The 22,469-nt window shown below is 42.3% G+C and overlaps 1 protein-coding gene across 1 annotated transcript in view; it reads right to left on the bottom strand.

Annotated features, from left to right (window-relative positions):
• Positions 1-3,279: 3,279 nt before the first annotated feature.
• The window catches only part of CRCP (CGRP receptor component), a 20,172-nt gene continuing 982 nt past the window's right edge, over positions 3,280-22,469 (bottom strand). The window contains exons 2-6 of the mRNA XM_009993303.1: positions 20,947-20,983; positions 18,023-18,121; positions 17,588-17,682; positions 10,927-10,984; positions 3,280-3,423 (exon numbers count right to left, since the gene is read on the bottom strand). Of these exons, the coding sequence (XP_009991605.1) occupies positions 3,280-3,423; positions 10,927-10,984; positions 17,588-17,682; positions 18,023-18,121; positions 20,947-20,983 (433 nt within the window). The remainder of the gene's footprint in view (positions 3,424-10,926; positions 10,985-17,587; positions 17,683-18,022; positions 18,122-20,946; positions 20,984-22,469) is intronic.

Raw genomic sequence — 22,469 nt, 5'->3', positions numbered from 1 at the left:
CAAGCTGCTGTTGAAGCATTCTAACATGCCAAGTAATTCCCTGTCTGCTGTGACCCAAACCTCCTCCCCTTTAAAGGATCTCACCTAGGAAGAGGGGTCCCAATTCCCAATCCCACAGCCTGGCAACAGGAGTGTTGGGTTATCAAGCTGATGGTGAGGAACCTGTGTCCTCAGGGCAGGATCTGCGAGGAGGAGGCCGGGTGCTTGTTTTGGTACTCACCATGCAGACATCCCTCGGTGGCTTTCCAGCTGCCTGCTGCCTGCCCAGCTCTTCCCAAACCCCATCCATGTCCCCAGCATCAGCTCTACTGCAGTGCTCACTTTGGGACACCAAGTGGATCTTCCTCACTGACCCCTCACCAATGCAGAAAGGACAGTTCTGGTGTCCCCAAATCACCCTTTGCCAACTCTCTGGCTGGGATGGGGCCAAGCTCTGCCCTCCCTGTGCTCTGCTCAGGTCACCAGCTGGTCCTGCACATGTCGCTGTTGTGCCACCAAGGTCAGGAGAGCAATGTCCCTGTGCACCAGCTTGGGAGCAGGTGCTCCCACAACTGCATTTTAAACCAAAAAAGGAACCAGTGTAAAACCACAACCCTCTGGCTGCCGTTATACAAACCAAATGAACTGCTGCTCTGGAAAGCAGAACCCTCCCCTGCTGCAGGGGACATGGCCACCACGGAGCTCAGCAGCCCACCACAAGGGAACAATTTCCTTTGGCTTCATGGCTTAGCCCCATCCTTAGACTTGGATCTTCTGCCTGACTCAAGAGCACTGATGTTTCCATTAGAGAGTCTTCCCATCACACAGTTCACCTCCCCCTTATCTCTGCACACACAACATGAGAGATGAGCAGCACCTGGAGGCTGTGCCTCCATGGTGAGGCCATTCCCAGGGGTTCCCAGCTGTGGGGTCTGGCACTGCTTGTCCAGGAGATTCCCAACTCAGCTCCCCAAAACCGACAACCTCCAAGGGGTCACCCAAGATATGAAGGAGCTGCCACAAGCAGAGATGTCCATCTGCAAAGACCCAAATGTGTGATACAGAATAAAAGAGGAATACACAGGAAATGAGAATGCTAAAAATAAAATGCACATCTGAAATATTCACAGGGTGCTGAGTGCTCTGCCCTCCTCCCAACATCAGCAGAGCACAGCTATTGTGCTGGGTAACTGATGAGTTAAGAGGACACTGGAAAAAAGGAATCACATCAGCAAGATGAGTTTTCTTCCCATAAACCACTCCTGAGTCTCAGGTTTGCCAAGAACACACCCGAGAGTGAACAGCACAAGGTGACACCTGCTCCCAGGGGGATCCCTGGCCTGTACTTACATGGCTGGAGGGCACAGACAGCAGGTATTTAAAAGATTTCTTGATGTAATGCAAATGTGAAGTCCCAGATCCCTTCAAATGTTACTCAGTGTTGCATTTGTAGGGAAATCTTGTACAGCTCACACACAACAGCTGACAACACAGATGCTGGCAAAAGCCCATCATGATAACAAATCAGCAGCTCCCAAGATGGAACATCTGACTTCAGAGATCTTTTAAAACATTCTTGCCGGCTAAAGATACTTGCAATCTACTTCCATCTGCTTTTTGTAAGTTTAGAACAGGCTTCAGTAACTTAATTTTGAAAAAGACAGATAAAAATGTAAACACTTGCAAGGCCACAAAATGTCAAACAGCACCACTGACTGCTAACAGTAAAATGCTATTTTTCACATTAATTTAGCATCATTCCATGACATGCTCTACCCATCTATTGCGTTTTGTTGCCCATTTAGAGAAAATACATATTGATGTATCATAAAAACCACCAAGGACTTTCCCCCTCTAATACATTACTTACCAGTCAAAACACACCTTTAGTCTTCAGCCTTGGAATGCATTTAATGCAAGATACATTATGTTTAAGAGGTAACAAACATTTTCCCATAAGTTCACTTCCTCACAAACATTAAAGAAGCTGAAAATACCAGGGAAATGCATATAATAAATCCCCCAGACACTGCAGTTTATCACTCCCTTTCATATACAACACAACTAAAGCCCTGAATGCATAAATTCTTTGCATTAAAACAAAATAAAACCATTACAGAAGTGGGGGGAGAAAAAAAAGTCATATATTCTGCATCAAGGTCTTATGTATTTTCGATAACCCACAAAATTCCCAGGATTTACTTCAAGCTTAATTTCTATTTCCAGTATATTATAACAATTACAAAAGGATGGTCTGCAGTCAGTATAAAATCAGTGCCATATATAACACATTACTTTATGTGCATCTCTATGTATACATCCACAAAAGGTTTATTATAATCTTAAGGTTATTATAATGCTTTCAACACCAATTCTGAAATCTTTAATCAGACAAAAGCTCAATACACAAAAAAACTTTTCTTCAACCAGGACAGATTCTCATTCTTCTAAACCAGATTAGGACTCCAGTGTCGACTCAATCATTTATTCCACAGTCAACAGCAAGTTCACAGGCCTGGGACTTGTCCAGATATGAACATTGGAACAAATGTTCAAAGGGAAAATACACACCTCACTCCTGAATGCTGTTCTTTTGTATTCCTAAGAGCCTTAACACTAGAGTCCAGAGCCTCAACTGCTGTGAACTGGTCCAGCCCAGCTGATTTCTGTGGCAATAGGTTAATTCAGCTGATCTGGACCTTTTTTCAAGCAGGGACTCCTCAGACATCCCTGAGAGCAGCTTCCCTACCAACACCTCCTCTCACTGCCAAGATGCCAACAGCCTACTTGAAATTGTCTGGACAGATACCAAGCAGCTCTTGTGCATTAATCCATGTACTGATCCTTGCAAACAGCTCCAGAAGTTGGCTTTGTACTGGAGACCGTGTTCTGAAAACCAGTTGGGCAATTCACAAGCACATGAAAGCAATTACAATTATAGCACCACTGTGATAAATAAAACACTGCCAGCTGTATCTAAGCCTATTCCAATGTACAGCTGTTATAAGGGTAATGGGAAGGACACAAAAGCTTCAGATTCTGTGCCTCATAAACTCTCAGACTGCCACTCTACCAACTCAGTTCCTGCAATCTCTGTGTATGACAAAATGCCAAAACAATGGAGTCCTTTTCCATGCCTCCTTGTAAACAGTTGGCTCCCTCATCACCTCAAAGCAATAAAAATTGTAATATATTTTACAATCATGTCCAATACAAGATTAAACTGGTACCAAGTAAAAACCAGAAAAATACTAACTGATTCTCTGTTGAAACTGTTGCCAGCTGTGGTCTAGATGCCTCCTAGGCTTGGTCACCTTTGTCTCCAGTTGCCATTGCTGAGTCTCTCTGCTGTTCCTCCGGGTCCCCGGGCAGGATGCTGGTCACTGTCTGGAGAAGGGCCTCGATCTGCTCCTCCGTCAGCCTCTCCTCGCTTTCTTCTACCATCTGCAGGTCAAAACAAAACCTATTGTCATCATTAAATCCATACTTCCTCCCTCAGCTCCAAACAGAAGGCCTCCACTAATTGGGAAATTCTCAATGGATGCAAGACACAGTCTGAGCTCATCACAAAAGCATTTCACAAGTGGAACTCTCACAATATTTAAGGAGAGAGAGAAGAGCTCCGCTGTTAACCCTGACAATCAGCACTGCATAATGAGCCCTGCTTGCTTCACAAGAACACCCAGGGAACAGGCTTTCCTCCCTGCTTTCTCCTCAAGCCTCTCACCCTACACACCAGCATCCTGAACCAGGCTTTTCATTTAGCTCACATGCAGAGCCACCTTCCAGAACTGTTTTCCTATGTTCCTGTGCTTTCATGTGAGAACTGAAATAGGAAAACCTGGAAGTGAACACCTGAACCTTGGTATCTTATCCAGCAAATAGAACCTAAGTAATTAGGCCATAAAAGAAGCCACCTAAAGCAGCTGTATCTTACTGGAGTTTACTTAGCTTGTGAGATTCCTGAATATAAAGGCATATCAAAGCTCAAAGCAACACAAAACATGCTGCCATGAATCCAAAATACAATTCCATAAGATTAATTAGGGACGTGCTCTCACTGGGGAGCTGTGGGAACTCTTCTATCACTGCCACCAGTAAAAACAACTGCCCTAATTTATAGGCAGCTCTTAAAAGGAAAAGCTTGTCAGAGGAGTGGAAAAGCAAGCCAACTGAATTCTTCAAACGCAAATGAGACCAATTAGGATTGTGGGGTTTCAGATTTTCTGTTCTATACCAAGTCCTTTAAAATGTCCATTGAAGAGCAGTGATTTATATTCATTATGGTTCTTGGCCAACAGAGGTTTAGTCAGTTCTAGCCATCAATTGTCAGTTATTCAGATGCATCCTGCCTTCTAGAAGGGGAGCTGTGGGAACTCTTCTATCACTGCCACCAGTAAAAACAACTGCCCTAATTTATAGGCAGCTCTTAAAAGGAAAAGCTTGTCAGAGGAGTGGAAAAGCAAGCCAACTGAATTCTTCAAACGCAAATGAGACCAATTAGGATTGTGGGGTTTCAGATTTTCTGTTCTATACCAAGTCCTTTAAAATGTCCATTGAAGAGCAGTGATTTATATTCATTATGGTTCTTGGCCAACAGAGGTTTAGTCAGTTCTAGCCATCAATTGTCAGTTATTCATATGCATCCTGCCTTCTAGAAAGCAGAGTGGTACATCCAATTCACTTTTTTTTCCCTGCAGTGCCCTATGAGCCTCTTTGCACAATCTGATCATATTTCACCAGCCATGAACCAGACTCTACTCGTGTAGCACAAGGCAGACAGTGAATATTCATTTGCAGGTGACTGTTCTGAGGACCATCCTGATCAAAGAATGAAATCCTCTGTGGAGTGAATTCCCAGCTACAGTTAGTTCAGGAACTACTCTAGGACCCAGGCTTGAACACAGCTCTGGCTCTCAGCACCCACAGCTGCTGTGCTATACACTGTGAATTAAAACACACCAAAAATGCTCCTAACCTAGAACTACTCTAGGACCCAGGCTTGAACACAGCCCTGGCTCTCATCACCCACAGCTGCTGTGCTATACACTGTGAGTTAAAATACACCAAAAATGCTCCTAACCTGCCCATCTGTGCCAGCAACTGCTGCAGCTACTGAAGTGGTAGCAGATCATTGCCTGCCAGGCTGCATTTCAGAAGGGATCATCTCAGCAGCTTGACTAGCATACCTTGGAGCACCAACATTACACAACACAGTATGTTACAGCATGTAAATACAAGCTTTGCTGCCAAAACTGCTGACAAAGCCACTACTCTACAGATGACCTGTGCTATTAAGTTTTGTAGAGGATGATCAGACTGGTTTTTGGACTGAATTACAAATGTTACTACTGCCACATTGAACTTGAAAGGTTACAGCCCCACAGCAGCAGGAGCCATACAAAGGGAAAGCCCACATCCTTTGGACAGGCAGTATCACTTAAGGCAGAACAATTTTCTCCCTTGGTGGCCGATGTCTCCTGCATTCATTGCCAACCCACTGCTTTCCATTCTTCAGGAAAATGGGACCTTCCCTGCTTTAGATGTAATTTATTGGATAACATGAGGCCTTCCTCATTTATATTTTAGCCCTCCCTTGATCTCTTTCACTTTCCTCTCCAAACACTTTCTCCTCAGGTAGTCAGAGTTAAACACAGGGTTTGATGAGAACTGAAACAGGTAACAGTGATTCCTAGGGCAGCATCAACTCTTCTGAACTTCTACATTAAAGGCAGCAACTACTTAGATGAGTGTGTAATCACTGCTTCTTAGATGCCTGAGCCCCAACAGGAGCCATCAGGTTGGTGCTGTTTGTAGGGGCTGGACATGAAGCCTGCAGGACTGACCCACTGCAGACTCCCCTGGGACACTGACACAGGAGCTCTGGTGGTTGCTCTGGCAGCTGCAGAAACAACACTACCAGAAAGGTGATGGAAAAAAATAGTATCTCATGTTTCAGATGCTTTGGTGCTGTAACTGATGCCTCACTGAACTGCTGAGAAAAGCACCTTTCAAGAAAGACGCTGGATGACGCGCTGAGGAGCAGGTGAGGCAGCCCCAGATCCTTCTGTTGGCAGATCCACAGTCCTGCCAGGGGGAAGTGGTCATTCCTTAAACAAATCCCCCAAGAGCTCAGCCCTGGGTGCCTCTGAGCTGTGCATCCTCCTTGCCAGCCCCCACACCAGACAAAATCTCCATCTGGCAGGATGACCAGCTTGCAGGTGACTCCCCAGCGCTGTGCTGCCGCGCGGCTGTTCCAGAGCTCAGAGGATCAAAAGCACAAGCTACACACAGCTTTTTTTTTTTTTTTTTACTCTTCAGGGAAACAGCCTGAACAGCAACTTAGGAAAAGACAAGCAATTAGGAAGCAGCAAAGCAGCATGCCAACAGGAACAACTCAAAAGTTCAGAGCATGGAGATAAAAGAGACAAATGAAACTGTCTGAAGGACACCAGATACCGAGGGAGACAGGAGGTCACTCAGAGGCTTAGTCTGGCTGCAACAGATGTTCCCACAGTCTTCCAATTTACAACAAGTACCTTTGCTATTGATTGTACTAAGAAATAATATTATGATGCTCAGAAAAAAAACTTGAGTAAGAAAAGGCCTAAGAGGCAAAAAGAAACTATTGTATTCAAGTGCCTACTTTTCCAGCAAGAATTTTACATAAATATATGTATGTGTGTGTACATACATATAAATCTATCAAAAGCCTGGCTAGCCTCTAACTTCCTATTGGCTGAAACTGCTCAAGCAACAGATTCAAAGCATAAGCAGTCAAGAATGCAAAGTTTAGACTAAGGAAAACAAAAATGCAAATGTTTTTAATAAGCATATGACCTAAGAGGTTTACGTTGGCAGTGCCCACGCACCACCTGGACACAGATCATCCTCACAGCTGATGCCACATGTAGGTATCACCACCCAAAGCTCTGCTGAACTCTGTATGTTCAAGATTCAGGGGTTTGTGCAAGTGACAGAACTGGGCAAAGTTACAAGGACACAACTGACTGATAAAAAGCCCCCTGATGTCTCCTTCTCAGGGCTGAGAGGAAGGGTTGGCTGGAAACAGAGAGAGGAGAGGGCAGCCAGCCATGGGGCCCTGCTGCTGCTTTTTTTTTTTAATTGAGCACTATGGATGAATTTCCCCAAGGAGCAAAACCTCCCTAATTCCCAAATCAGAATGTAATAATACAATTACATTAAACAATAAGTCACATTAAAACCTGCTGATAAATCCTCATGGCAGAAAGTAATTTTCAGAAGTTTTTAAAGATTCTATTTATCAAGAAGGTGAAGAAAATATCAGCCAGTCTGACTCTCAAGATAATTTCAAAGATTAAAGTGTTTATTCATCAAGTAAACGTGCCAATCTGTATACCATAGCACCACGTTCACATGCAGGCACAAAGTATGAACACAGACACATGCAGACTTGGCTAGATTTATTTTTTTCACTCAGTGAGGCAAGGACAAACATTTTGGGATCAAATAACCATACCTCATCTCTTCTGTCAACCCAAAAAAAGCAAAGTATAAGAGATTTCATCATCCTCACTGCTTTTTTTTCAGTGCTGTTTATTTCATTTAGCTTCCTGAGACATGACAAGACACTGCAAATGTTGAAGAACAAATAAAGCCACACTGGATAAGTAGTATTTGATGGGTAACAAACCTCAACATCAAAGAACAGAGCAACCTGTGGTTAAAGGTTATTGTTTATGTGAATAATAAGTTAAGAATTCTATTTAAAGATTAGTCAGTAAGCAATAGTAAAAAGAGAAATGGGTTCTGATGACTTCCTAAGCTATCAAGTACATAATTTAACTTCAGTGCAGGAGGTACATCTTTTATGAGAAGATGACTCCCATTTCCTCCTCGGAGCAGGAATTGGAAATTGTTCAGCACTGACATGCTAATTGAAAAAAAGCATGTAAAAAAGAAATAAAGAGGCTGAATGATTGGATTAATGTCCCTCAGAGAAAATTAACCAAGTATGCAAAGTGGGAGGCAAAATAAAGAAAAGAGAATGCTCAAATCCTCTAACATCTTCCATTTTTCAGAATACCTTACATTATTATTTTCTATTCAACAATAACAGACAATCTGTCAGGCCAGTTATGTGGAGCATGTATCACAAGGTATGAAGTTCTCTGCAACTCTAGTTTTAAAAAGCATCAGATTAAAATCTACTCTTTCATTCAGAGAGAAGAATGTGGAGCAATTTGTTCATTAAAAAAGATGATGCTTCATCTTCAAACCCATCACAATTCAGCATCAAGTCCAGCGGGACCGTGGTCGTGGTTAGATCAACATCACAGTCTCTTTCTTCCCTCCTTTGTGGAGCTCTGAGCCAGGCACAGCATATGTTAAAGATTAAAACAGGAGGTCAAGATAACTGCAATGTGTACAGTGTTTTTACCCTGTGGGATATGAATTAGAATTTCATGCTCCTTTTATTGCTATTGCTGTTTGAAAAGAAATCCTGGCCCACAGTTGGGAAAAGACAAATATGAACAATTACAGCCATTTATGCATAAAGACTTACACAAGAACTCAAGATCAAAAGGTCACAACATAAATCTCCCTTTTAGCTTAAATATACTTTTATTAAAATTGACTTATTGTTTGCACACAACTAAAGACAGGAAATTTTATAGTGGGAAAGTATAAAAACAGAAAGCTGGAAAGGCAAAGCAACAAGGAAAAACACCTATCCAGTCACATCAGGTAAATGGGACTCCATCCTGGACAGGCAGCACTGAGTAAAACCTTGAGACATCAAAACTGTTTGAGCAAGTGAGAGACAGACATCTGGCTTGTCCAGCATCTTGTTTAAAGCTTTTTAAAAACAAGATTGATTTGCCTGCATTATGTGAAGTGGTCGCAAGTTTTCATCACCATTTATTTCTGACTCAGTTCCAGGAGTGACTTGGAGCCTTTGGGAGGCAGGGACAGGCTCAATGGGGAGAGAATCCAGGCAATTTTGGGCCTGGTGCTCACTCCTCTGCAGGTTGTGCCTCATCCATGGGCTGCAGAGAACTGACTTCCCTGCATGAAATCTGTGTGTGGGTGATCCTCTCCCTGCTGCCATCAGAGAAGAAAACACTGGCAGCTTCCATGGCTTGGCCTTGTCTCATTCTCAGAGATGCTCAGAGAAGACAGAGGTTTGTGTGTTCACAGACATTGTGCTGCTACAACCTCCCTCCCCTGTCCTCACCAAAACCCAAAGTGACTCCAGGCAGCCACCCAGCAGCACAACCCCTTCCTTGCCATGGCTCCCAGGCTCTGCATTTCCCTGCCACAAGTGGCCTGCAGTTCCCTAGCAGTAACTGAGATAAAAAAAGACTTTGACGTGCTTTGATGAAAGAGTAAATAAACTGCAATTTTGGGGAGGCTTCATTTAACACAGTGGTAATGATCCAGTCAACTTAAATTACTGTAATATGAGTTTTGGAGAAATGTGACTTGGGAATGGCAGGGGCATTGTCATAGAACAGAAGTAACTGCATCCCAAATATTCCCATGATGATACAAATTCAGACTAGGCCCCAAACGTGTGAATATCACATTTTTCACAAGGTGCTTTTGGTCACTAAGAGTTATGGATCAATAATGGGCTGACACGGGACTCGAACCTTCAAGTTTTAGCAACAAGTTTTATCTAACTTTGACATTACAAACCTTGCAAGATCTAAAGTACTACAACACTCTGCAGAAACCCAACTCACAGGCCCAAACTTCTTACACTTGCCTCTTGGCCTTCAGGCATGACGCAGGAGCTGAACTGTTTTCAGTATTTTACGGATAGGTAAGAAAATGAGGAACTAAGTAGGATAATGGGAAGAAAAAAGACAAAACCCCAGTCACCTGAAAGCAGCAAAAGATTATTGCATTTAAAGAAGAAAAGGGGTAAAAAGACCATTTATGTCCTGCATTGGAATATAATAAATCTGTGTCTAAGCACATGAAGCTAACAAGGGTTTGAATGAGACAGGCTTCACATCATCACTTACGAGTGATTTCCCAAGAAAAACTCATGTACCTCAATGCTCTTGGCAGGGTTGATGACTGACACTGATCTCCTCAATCACAAAACACTATTAATTCCTCAGCTAGAAGCATCCTTTTATGAGATGCCTTCAGCATTACAAGGTCTACTCCTTGGCTACAAAAGAAAAGCAGTTCTACTGGTACCTCTTTAATCCTCCCCTTTTTTGCAGCAAAATATGATCCTGTTACTGCATAGTCTGGTTTCTGGGTAAGATTGCAAACAGATGTTCTTAATGTAAGAAATCTTTATTACAAGAATATCCTCATGATAATAATCTCTTTATTACCACAGGATTTTGTACTCCTAAGGAGATACTTCATGGAATATAACCATGTATTTCTATTTAGTGACAATCCCTCTCTACATCAGAATTCTGCTTAACAGCTTTCCAATGGCTACTTCCCCTCAGAAAGCCTGTCTATATCCATTTCTGACTTGGCACCAGTGCTCCAAGTTCTGTATCAGTCATTACTCACTCATTTTCAGCATGTTTGGTTTAATTATAATATAAAACCCTGCCAGCAAAACAACCATGTTATCACAGCTGTCAAAAAGTGAAGCACTTGATTTTGATTCCAGGGCAGCAGCAAAAAGACTCAGGTTAAACACATTCTCACCCCCAGAACTGTCACTAATCCCTGCTGACTGCAGTGGGCATGTCCAGGGTGACACTGGAGCACAGAGAGGTGGAGAATCTGTCTGAGAGAAAGATGGGCAAGTCTCTAAGGAGCTCTCAGAGGAAGCAGAGTAGATTTGAAACCACGAATGTGAAGACATGCACAAAGGGATACATTCAATCACTGCCCATGAGAAAGTAATTATTCAATTGATCTTCAAGGTTAAAGCTGCTGCTTTCATTCAAGCTTTGAACAGTCAGGAGCATTGTTACTCACCAGCTGTATTTCAACTGCTGTCACAGGCCGGTGGTTAAGCAACTGCAGCTTTTCTGCCCTGTTTAAAAGCAAAGCACAAAACAAATCAGCACGACTATATAATTTGAGGTTCCCCCAAAAAGACCAGGAAGAGACAAATACATTCCTGACAGTTTAGGGGTGAAACACCACTGCCAAGAATAATTCTGACTGGGTTCACAGTGTGGTTTAATTGCCATAACAACTTGGATTTTTTATATACAGCACTTCCTTGTGTGTTCAGACATCCTGCTGTTGCAATCTCTAGTCTAAGGTGGGAAGGCAGGGGCCCTCAGATGATTACTGCACAAGCACTAATTAACACTGTTGCTTTGTTTAATGCTGTACAGAAATGTTAAATGGCTCAAACATCACAGACTCCTCTGCTATGAACACGGGACCACAAGAACAATTATCATAGCTCAGAAGTTACAATCCATCAGCCAAATGGCAATGATTTGCTTAATTCTTTCAGCCCACTGCAAATGCAAAGTTAAAAAAAAAGTCAGCTTGAAACCACCTGGTCACAGGAACTCTCTGCAGCCCACAGGGTTTAAGCCAATGCCTTTTTTTATAGCTTATTACAAGAGGCTGAGTGCACACTTTTACATGTGCCTCTTTGGGCAAAAATGCCTCTTCATCTCTGTTCCCATGCACATCTGTCATTCCTGGGGGGACTGAGCTGGACTGTAAAGACAACCTCTTCTTCCTGAGTTGTTTCTGACCTGATGAACTGCACAGCCCCACCAAGACTCATGTGCCCACAACCAGCAAGGACACAGAAAATGCCCCCAAAACCCACACCACCCTCCTCCAGTGCCTGAGCTGTAACAGTATGGACACTTTGTGGTTTAAAAGACATTCTCCCCTGCCTACAAGGGGGAGAAGTCATTAAAACTTGTGTGACTTCAGTAGTTCAACATTCAGAGACAGTTGAGCACCACTGAAGCCAGTGGCAAAATTCCTGATGCATTCAGAACCATCATTAAGCTCATCCAGCCTCACTGCTCCTCTGGATTCATTTCCACCACACAGCTTTTAGCTCAACTTTCTCATCAAGAGATCATGAGATCTCACAAATATCCACTGAAACACTTTGATCATTAAAACAGAAAATAAAAGGGGTATGAGGGGAAAAGATTTCATTGACATTTTATTGAAGATGTGATCAAACAAGTATGTTCATTCAATTCAAACCACAACATTTAAGCAATAGCTCTGCAGTCAAAAATCATTAATTTTACACTCTACTAAAATACAAATAATTCCAAAAACAAAGTAGAAACCAGCTGTCATATGCCAGTAATGCATATTTCATTAACTTCAGAAGCTCAAGACATGAGCATTGGCCACATAATAGCACCATGGCTAACGATCTGAGCCCATCTCTGTGATTTAGAACAGAAAAGCACAATAACACAACACTCCTAAAGATAAAACAGATGTTTAAAAAAGCATATGGAACAGTAGCAAATGCACTTACCATAGTAAAAACAAGCAGGTCCAATGTAATAATGATTGATACAGTGAGTAAACAAACTTGAACATACATTTTCAGCTCTCACAGGAAAGCTATGAGGGTATCGGGTTGAAAAACATTTCCCCCTCCTCCCAAAGGCTGTTTAATGAAGTCACACCAGTTTCCCACTACACTGTTCTCTCAAATGCCACTTCAGAGACCAGAGCCTTTTCAAAAAAGTCTTCCTGCACTTCTGCAGCAAGACATACTCCAATTCAATCCTATAGCTCCACCACATCCCCAGACAAAACATATTATTTGACTTCTACAAAAGAACACAGGATACATTTTTTCATATTCACATTCCTCAAAGTAGTATCTTTGAAATTTGTTGCCAACAAAACCTCGGAGCCAAATAAAGAGGATCAAATACCCAAGCTGTCTCATGCCTATTGCTACAGAATGCAAATCTCACTTATCCTTATTTTTAGGTATTTTAAAACAGGTAGAGCTCCATTATGCTGATCACAGAAAGACTACTGGCAGAGCAGATCACACCAGCAATACATTAAAACCAATTATACATCATGACTAAAACAATCAATTAGTTAAACTGTTCATGTCTCCTGGAGACAAGAAATACAGGACTCCATCAAAAAGGTCACCCTGAAGACTTGTAGCTTACAAGCCATTAACATTGCTAAACCTCATCAGGGAATAGACAGAAGTTTTACAGTCAGGATAAATGGATCTCAAAAGCATCATTTCAGCAAAGATGGAACATTCAGGGTATCTGCAGGTTTTAAAATGTGAACAGAAGAATGAGAGATAATTTGCAAGTCTTTAAAATGTGTCATCTGAAAAATTTCATGCCTGTTTTTGATCTGCAAAGCTCCCTACTGGAAAAATGACTCAGAACATCAAAAAGGAATTAGCAGCAGGATGCAAAAAACAAAAGCTACACAGATTACACATTTCATCTGAAGGTGCCTGTGTAGTGTTACAGGGTTTTAGAAATTAGCAACAGTACTTAGCACTAAAAATAATAATCCTTAGAGATGTTAACACTGTGCAATTATGATTTAAGCAATGCATTTGTTTCATTTACATAGAGACTGAATCCAAAGATACAAAGAAAACCATCTACTCAGTAACTGTCATCTGAAGATGGGTATCCAGCCAATTGTTTGCTGGTCAGCCTCAACATCATCCTGATAATGCAGATCTAAGTTATTTTATTTCAGCAAAATCTTGCAAGATGGCAAAGGGGTAACCAACTGTAAGTGAAGGTATTTGGGCAAACGCTGGATACAAGTGTGGGTAGATATGCTCCTCCTGCCACAGAGAACAGTAACATTTTCTCTTTTCTCTTCTGTTTAATAACTACCCAGCTGCTAAAATTGTTTAAGAAACACCAGCAAACATCTGTGCAACACACACAGAGATCCCTCTGCCTCCTCGGGAGGCCCACCTGAGCAGCCCTTCCTGCTGGCTGCACAGCACACAGACCTGCACTCCAAGCACACAATCCAGGACCAGCTTAGTGGCCCCTTTTGATATTTTTATCCCAGCTCTTCTCCCTGTGTGCAATTTATGGCCCTCCTACTCCTAACAGAGTGCCCAGGTTATTGTTCTTGGAACTCTTGAAGCAAACACTCACAAGATTATCTCTGAAGCTCCAGGCTGCAGCAGATGACTGGGTTTCTCAGCCCCCAGTGCTGCACACAGCAGGAGTTGGAGCTCAGGACCCACCACATTGGCTTCTTCTAACACCAAAAACTGACTATGATGATCAGAGTCTCAGTGTACCTGGTATTTCCTGCTAGCATGTACACAAATTAGCACCTGAACACCCACAATTCCATCAAAACAAGCTTTAAGGGAGGGAAAGGCTGCACGCCCGAGCACGCATTGGTGCTGACTGCAGGGTTTGGATGGGCAGACATGATCAGCCTGAATTCAGTTCATGCTCTATTACCTCTAAAAAATAAAATGAACTTTATCCCACCCAGATGAATCCATCTTTACACTTCCTACAGCAGGCATGTTTACACCCACGCTCATTAAATAAAAAGGGTAACTGTCCCATCCATCTAAACAGAAAGTGAAGAATATTTTCAACTTAATTGCTCCAAAAAAGTAAGTCTTTGTCTTTTTCTGGACTGTCTGGATTCTAGCAACACAGTTTAGAACAAGAAAGCTCAAGAGAAGAATACATACAAAAGAGGAGTGACAGCTGAAAGCCGGTTTCTCACATAAAAGCTAGACTCCACTAATTAGAGTTAATCGTCTGCTAGGCAGAGTCTTACAGAAGAAACCCCCAAATGGCAACTCCTGCTGTGAGGCTGAGCACTCCCAGGCCACCTCCAGCAGCAGCTGAGACTCAGCTGGAGCCAAGATCAGCACTTCCAGTTGAGGGCAAAATGCTGTGGAGTGGGTCTGTGGGACATGGGCAGCTCGGGCTGCAGGAGGCACAAACTGAGCAGTTCTGGGAGAAGAAAATGGGTCTGAGCTCTGTGCTTGAGGGGAGAGTGTCTGTTGGAGGGTGCAATGACATTGCTGTGCCCCTTCACAACCACAAGAGGTGTCTTCAGAGGATACAGCATAAAATATCACTTTGGGCAGATAGAACAGACAGCACATTGCTACAGTGCATCCTAAATTAACTGATTCTAAAAAAATAAGAAAAAGTTACAGCCTGTTACTGCAAATTAAGGCTAAATGTACCATATTCCGTCAACAAGGAGCCATATATCTGCAGCATTTCTATTTTAATCAAAACCTTGTATCCTGTGGCTTGGTATTGCCCATTTTTTAGCTACTAAACTACCAGATTCTGTGTGTGTGTGCACATATATATGTGCATACGTTTCGTTTTTCTAGTAAGAGATCCGCAGATTCTGTGTGTGTGTGCACATATATATGTACATGTGCATACGTTTTGTTTTTCTAGTAAGAGATCCACAGGCATCTCTTAGAGTATCTAAAGATTGGTGATCTAAAGAAGAGAATAAAGGCTGATCTCTATGAAGAGAACAGTGTCAGTGCCAAAATACAGTACACAGAGCTAATGGAAACCTTGAAGCATCTGTGACTGTGCAGAGGCAAATTCATCCTCAGGAATCTGTGCTTTCAGTTGCAAGGAAAACACTAACAGCTGCATAACACTACTAGATATTTTAATATTAGCTGAAAATACTTCAGAGCCAAATCCTAAGGCCCTGAACCAGGTGAAATGTCTGAACCAAGACCACAAGATCTGGCTGAGGGAGGAGCATGCTCTGCCCAGATGTTCCAGCTGTGTTCTCCCTTGTACTGCAGCACCAGTACCTCTGTGCAGGATGAACCCTGAGGCTGACAGTGGTCTCTGAATGCAAACAAAAATGAGCACCACTGCTACAGATCACAGGGTTCATATCCCATCAGTTCAGAGGGAAACACAAGAGTCTTTTTAAAAAAGACTATTAAATGATGTTATTGTTGAATTAGCCCCATCCTGACATTGGTGTTGAATGTTCACTTTGAAAGCTCTGGAGGAAACAAAAATCACAGAGTGACTGATTCAGCCTTTAACTCAGGAGAGATTTACATTTGTTGTAGTTTTTGGCAGTAATGAGGGAAAATAGTTTCTAAAAGAACTACACATCTTCAGCTCAACACTTCCTTGACTGGGTTGATTTAAAGACATAAAGGGCAATGTTTAGGTCCAATTTTTTAATATTATAACAATATGCATTGATTGCAAATTTGATTATTCCAAAATTAGATCTAAGATAGGTTATCAGTAACAGGAAGAAGTACAAGTAGAGCAAATTTTCACTTAACTGTAATTACAGAGCAGAAGCTTAATAAATGTTCCTCTCATGCAATGCCCTTCACACTGCCTTACAAAACACAAAACCATTCCAGGGACTGACACTGGAAAATCAGCTGCTATTGGCACACTGTATTTCTAAGTACAACTCAGCTTACTGTGCTGCAGCATTAGCCAAAGCTCAAGGTCTCAACAAGGTAATAATAAAATTCCCTATTATGGCAGTTCAGAGCTTTTCATTTTAGAAAAATCTCAGTTCCCCAGTTCCAACATAATTGATAATAACTACCAACATAACTGATAATAACTACCAGTTAATAATGATATATTTCACTATGCCAGTGAAATATATGTTTAGAGGTCTTTGAATGTGCTCCATTTAGCAACGAACTTATCTGAAATTACTCTGAAAGGTTTAAGCTGTTTGTACACATTAGTATTTATTTTTTAAAATTGCCTTTTAGGAAAAATTATTTTTTTCTGCTCGTAGCACTAATGAGAAAAACCCATCACAAAATGGTTGGCTGTCAGCAGAAAAGAAATGTTGGACTGTTAGCCTGGTATTCTGAGTAGTAAATAGTAGCAATAAGAGAAAGAAAAGCCTTGATGTGATCTCAGAGGAAGTGCCCCACTTGCCAGCACCACGTTATCAGCTCTAACTGGAACCAGAACATTTCAGAACCTCACATGCAGCCCGATGAGCAGTGCATTCTGCACGGTTAGCACTGCAGGTCTGGGGAAGGAAGGCAGGAAAAATGACAATTTGCTTGATTAAAAGCTCTGTTCTTTAAATCAATGTGCCTCAATCCTTGGTGCTTCTCTCAATGGTGTCTAGTCTTTCTTCACTACCTCGAAATCCTCCCATCCACTAGCACAGCCTGGTGCTCGAGTGCTGCAACAACACTCCTTGTATTAGGAAAGTTGCCGAGTCTCATTAAGGGCACAAACACACTGCTGTTTCCTCCTTGGTTAGAGACAGAGACATAACGAGCAATTTAAGCAGCAGACAAAGCAGTCTAGGAGGATGGGACGTTTCTGACTAGTTGTGCCTTTGAACCAGCTTTTCTGTTCATCTGGCAGTGAACAAACAGACCTACTTTGTGCTTAGACCATGTGGAACCATGCTGGAAACCAAACTACTGACAAGATCCTGTTGGAGAAATACACTGAGAAACACAGACCTGCTTAAGGAAATACTCATCCATGTAGGTATTAAAAAGTGAAGGAAAAGATGCTCAGATGAGTATTTAAATAACGGCAGAGAGCACTTAAAATACGTTAATCAAACCCAATGATCACACTGTGTACACAGGGATCAGTTTTTCAGCATTTCCATGAGTTTCTACATTTCTTCAAGGGTTCCTACTTACTTGGTTAGCTTGTGGCCTTTCATTGCTATGAGGAAGTCTCTCACAGTCTCAGGGCTCTGGTATCTACAAGGTGTTTTTGAAATGTACTTCAGTGTCTGAAAGGAACAGAAAGAAAGTACACATTACTTCACAGCAACTATTTGCTTTACCAGTTGTGTCTGAAACCAACCTCCCCCAAAATCAAACCACTAAAACACAAGAGGGTTTTTATTCCTACTGTGATAGGTTTTAATAAAGAGCACCAGCAGGTCTCTGCCTTGGCAGGGCAGTTAGCCCACAACCTGCATTAAATGACCATAGAAAAGTGGCTCAAAAATTATTTACCTGTGTTTTTCAAAGGGAAATGTGACACAAAATTATTAATAGACAGATATTAAGGATGTGAATTATTCTAGCCTGGGCTAATTTGCAAAGGAATTTCACAGTGCCACTCACTTCATACATTATTGTGTTCAGATTCTGCTGACCAGAGCTCTGCTTGTTTTTTCCACTCTCTTTGCGCTGCTGCTTCAGGTCAGTCAGTAACTGGAAGACCTGGAAAAATAAGGTGGTTGAGAGCATTTGAGAGTATTTTACCTCAAAATATTACAGCAGGAGAACACAAATGAGCAATGCAAAATCCTACCAGCCAAGCACCAAGACAGCATGGCTTATTTGGTAGATGTGCCAGCAAGAGAAATGAAAGACATTTTGACACCAAAATGATGAATAGGTGTGTACGTAGTTATTTTAAAATTATGATTATTTTAAACAAATTTTCAGCACTTGCTAGACACTATCCAAGAGCCCCAAAGGAGAAGCTGCCAGAATAAATCTAACCTACTGATGTTCTCCCCTGTCCTGAGTAGAGTTAGGTCACACCCTGCTGGACTGGCACAGAGCTCCCTTGTCAGTAGTAAACAAATTTTCAGCACTTGCTAGACACTATGCAAGAGCCCCAAAGGAGAAGTTGCCAGAATAAATCTAACCTACTGATATAGGACCCCTGTCCTGAGCAGAGTTAGGTCACACCCTACTGGACTGGCACAGAGCTCCCTTGTCAGTAAAAGTGATGCTTGGAGCAAAATGCCACACAAGCTTATGGCCCTACTGGTTTTGTTATGACAAATATACCTGTAATATTAACATGAATATCTATCTTGGCTCACATAGGTGCAATTCTACATTATCTGCAAAAAAAAGAGTAAACTCTTCAATTGTCACACTGCCAGGAACCAAGTAAATCAAGGCTTCACCTACAGATGCTCCTGAAGTTAGTAATCCCATTGTGAATTCCAGGGGAGTTACTCATAATAATAAATGTTACAGTGACCACTGTGGTGTTATGGTATGTTAAGCCACAAAGATTAAATTAGCTCCTTATTTAATCACCACACTGTAACACAAGCAGACATTCTTGAAGAGAATGTAATAAAGTTGTCTAAACATCTGTGGTGCAGTAAATATTCATGTGGGAGCGAGATCCAGAGGGAGAGTCTGACAGTGGGGAAGATGCTTTCATTTTGTCAGCCCTGCTGCAACCCTGCAGCACCTTCACCCAGCACCACTAGACATGCAGCAAAGTGCTGAGGCAGCACCCACTTACTTCTTTAGCCCCATATTAAAATCACATTAGCATGACATTTCTTCAGATGTTTTGCTTCAGGCTTCACAATATGCCCAGAGCCAACAACCACTGCACATCACAGAGCACTTCTCACTGTTCATCCCCTCATTTTTAACCAGCATCATTCAAGATCCAGATGCAATGGCATTATCAGCTGGCAAGTCCATAGAAATAAGAACACAAGCCTTTACAGACAGTGAAATATAAGAACACAACTGGCCACAAATCATGCAATTACTTCATGTTGCATCTTCTATGAGAAAAGAACATGGGCCAGTCCTGGCTTGAAAGCCACAACTCAAGCTATGAACTTGGATATAATAAATATTTGAAGAAAATGTAGCCAAGTGACAACAAAACACATTAAATGACAACTCCAAACTCACAGAAGTGTAGGCGTAGAACACACAACAGGTCAGTCCTGAACACTCCTTTCAAACACCCTTTGTGTGCAAAGTACCACCTCCATGAAGAAGAGGTTAGCTGGGGCAAAGTGCAACTGAGAAGAGGAGCAAACAGAACATCAGTAGTTCCAGGGGAATCAGTGCTTGGAAGGGCAGTAAAAAGCCATGCCCCAAAAGCCTATGGCTGCAGACACTGCATACCCCTTCCTGCAAAGAGCTGAAAAGCTGCATGTGTGACAACTGCTGTGAAAGAGGAAGGAGAAACAGACACTCTCCTCAGGAACTTGGGTTTCCCCCTTTCCTTATGCTCTTTCTCAACACACAAGGTACATTCACCAACATAAAGACTCTGATGAAGGAAGTTCCCACAGAAAAGCATGAAGAATGGATTCTGCAATCCCTGTTCTGCCCCACACCTTTAGGACACCTGTGGATTGTACAGTGTGGCTGACACCACTACCTGAGCCCCAGCAGGCAGGAATACCTCAACTCCAGCAACATCCCAGCAAACCAAGAAGGAAGCAGAGATCATTTTGCAATAAATAATCTCTGAAACACTTGCTGTTATTTCCTGTTCTGCAATAGTACATATTTTTAATGACCAGACACTTATTACTCCTTCAGCTAGCATAACACCTATTTCTTAAGCAAGACAGTTGTTTCCAAGTACCTCATTAAAGCCCTTCTAACAGTCACCAGATGGTTGCTCTGCTGCTCACAGATGCAGCTCAAGATAAAACATTTCAAGATTTATTTCAGAATAGGATGAAGCAGCTGAGCAACTTTCAAGCTTCAGCAATAAAACAATATAAACAAAACACTTCAATTATTAAAACCATGCCAAAAAATTACATTCATAAACAAAGCCCTGGAATCTTTCCAGGTCAGGAGAAAGGAAAATTATTCAGAACTTACCTATATTAGAAAATAAGAGACACCTCCCACCAGACCAGGCTGCACAAGCCTCATCCAACCTGCCCTTCAACACCTCCAGGGAGAGGGCAGCCACAACCTCCCTGAGCAAACTATTCCAGCACCTTACAGCCCTCATGGTGAAGAATTTATTCCAACCCAAATCTCCCCTCTTTCAGTTTAAAACCATCACCCCTTATCCTATCACTGCCCCCTCTGGTGAAAAACCCCTCCCCAGCTGTACCCAGTACCAGTGAAAACTGGTAAGTTTTAGAAAAATGTATTTTATTTAAAAAGCGTTTTTCTTCGTAACAGATAAGAGAGTTGGAAGCCACAGGTCCTGCTGACTGCCAGTGGCCATTTTCAGCTTCCACTAAAGTTCACAAGTGACTGATGGCAGCTTCAACTGATGGTTGAAAATCAGGACACAAACTTACCTCATAGTTGCTCAGCAACGCTGCATTTGCATCTTTCCTAAAAGGAAAAAAGAAATCAATTAATTTCTGTTCCAAATGAAACACTAACATTTTTCTTTGCCAAGTTCTGCAGATTCTACAAGAAGAGATACTATTTCCATAAAGCTGGTTTCTTTTGAAAACTCCTAAAGAAATCTACTGTCCATGAATCTACAATCACCAAGGCTGTTGCCACCTGTGGAAAATATTTTTCCATATTTTTAGTAGAATTATTACATAAATATACAGTATATTTTGCAGAATCTGCCCCATCAATTTGCCATCACACTATATTTACAGGACATAATCTTTTTACTCAGCCACACTCTTGTATTCACTCACTCAGGTTCATGAACTAAAACCAAATAGCCTTGCTTCTTCCTTACAAAAAAAGGCCTCCAGTTTTATTTGAATAAAGACTAGCAGGAAAAGTTGTTAAGATCCCACGCAATTTATTAGTAAAGAGCACAGAAAAAGAAACTACAATGACTATTTTTGAACAATGTGCATATGTGTGTGTATAGATACAGACACGGTGCTGCATTTACACACAACTACTGAGTAAAAAAAACTTCCTGCATTTCCACTTGATTTATTCCTTGTGTGGCTGCTCCTTTACCAGCAGGGCAAGGCTGAGAGCTTCCCACTTCCCCCAGCCAAACACCTCCCCACTAATTCTGCCCCAGTTAAGCCCAAAGTTACCCACCACTGGCAGGCTAAATGCACTCTCTTTGAAGCCAGTGCATATTTAGATTCATCCCATCTCGTTTGCTACAGGATATTGTAATTTTATATTTTTAAATTAAAAAGAGGAGGGAACAAAACCACCCTGTATTCCCTCAACAACACACTGCTGAGCACTCAGCAGCCACCACAGAAACTGTCCATACAAAAGGCAAAAAGGCCTTTCTCAGGCTCGAGGGCAGCTCGTGGGGGGAAAAAAGAAAAGAAAAAGGTACAATGTCTTGTTAAGCACCAACTGTTGGAATAGAACTGTCACGTTCATCACTTTCAAAGGAGACAAGACTCTTCCACAGGTTCTGTCCCGGTTTTTGAATGAAAAGGACCTTCTAAAACGCACAGAGATGAAGTCCAGCTGCTCTTTGGCTGCCTGGAGGAGCCAGCGCAGAGCTCAGGCACCAGCAGCCCTGATCGTGTCCCGCGAACGGCCCGGAGAGATGTTCCCCTGCGGACCTAGAGAGGCACCGCGCACAGACAGGCGGGCCAGAGAGGTGTTCCCTCACAGGCCCCACACACAGGCCCATAGAGATGTTCCCACACAGACCCCACACACAGGCCCATATAGATGTTCCCACACAGGCCCCACAAACAGGCCCATAAAGATGTTCCCACACAGACCCCACACACAGGCCCATATAGATGTTCCCACACAGGCCCCACAAACAGGCCCATAAAGATGTTCCCACACAGACCCCACACACAGGCCCATATAGATGTTCCCACACAGGCCCCACAAACAGGCCCATAAAGATGTTCCCACACAG

This window comes from Chaetura pelagica, unplaced genomic scaffold, assembly GCF_000747805.2.
Source record: "Chaetura pelagica isolate M959 unplaced genomic scaffold, ChaPel_1.0 scaffold193, whole genome shotgun sequence".
Classification (NCBI taxonomy): Eukaryota; Metazoa; Chordata; class Aves; order Apodiformes; family Apodidae; genus Chaetura; species Chaetura pelagica.
This window is presented reverse-complemented; position numbering and strand designations above follow the sequence as displayed.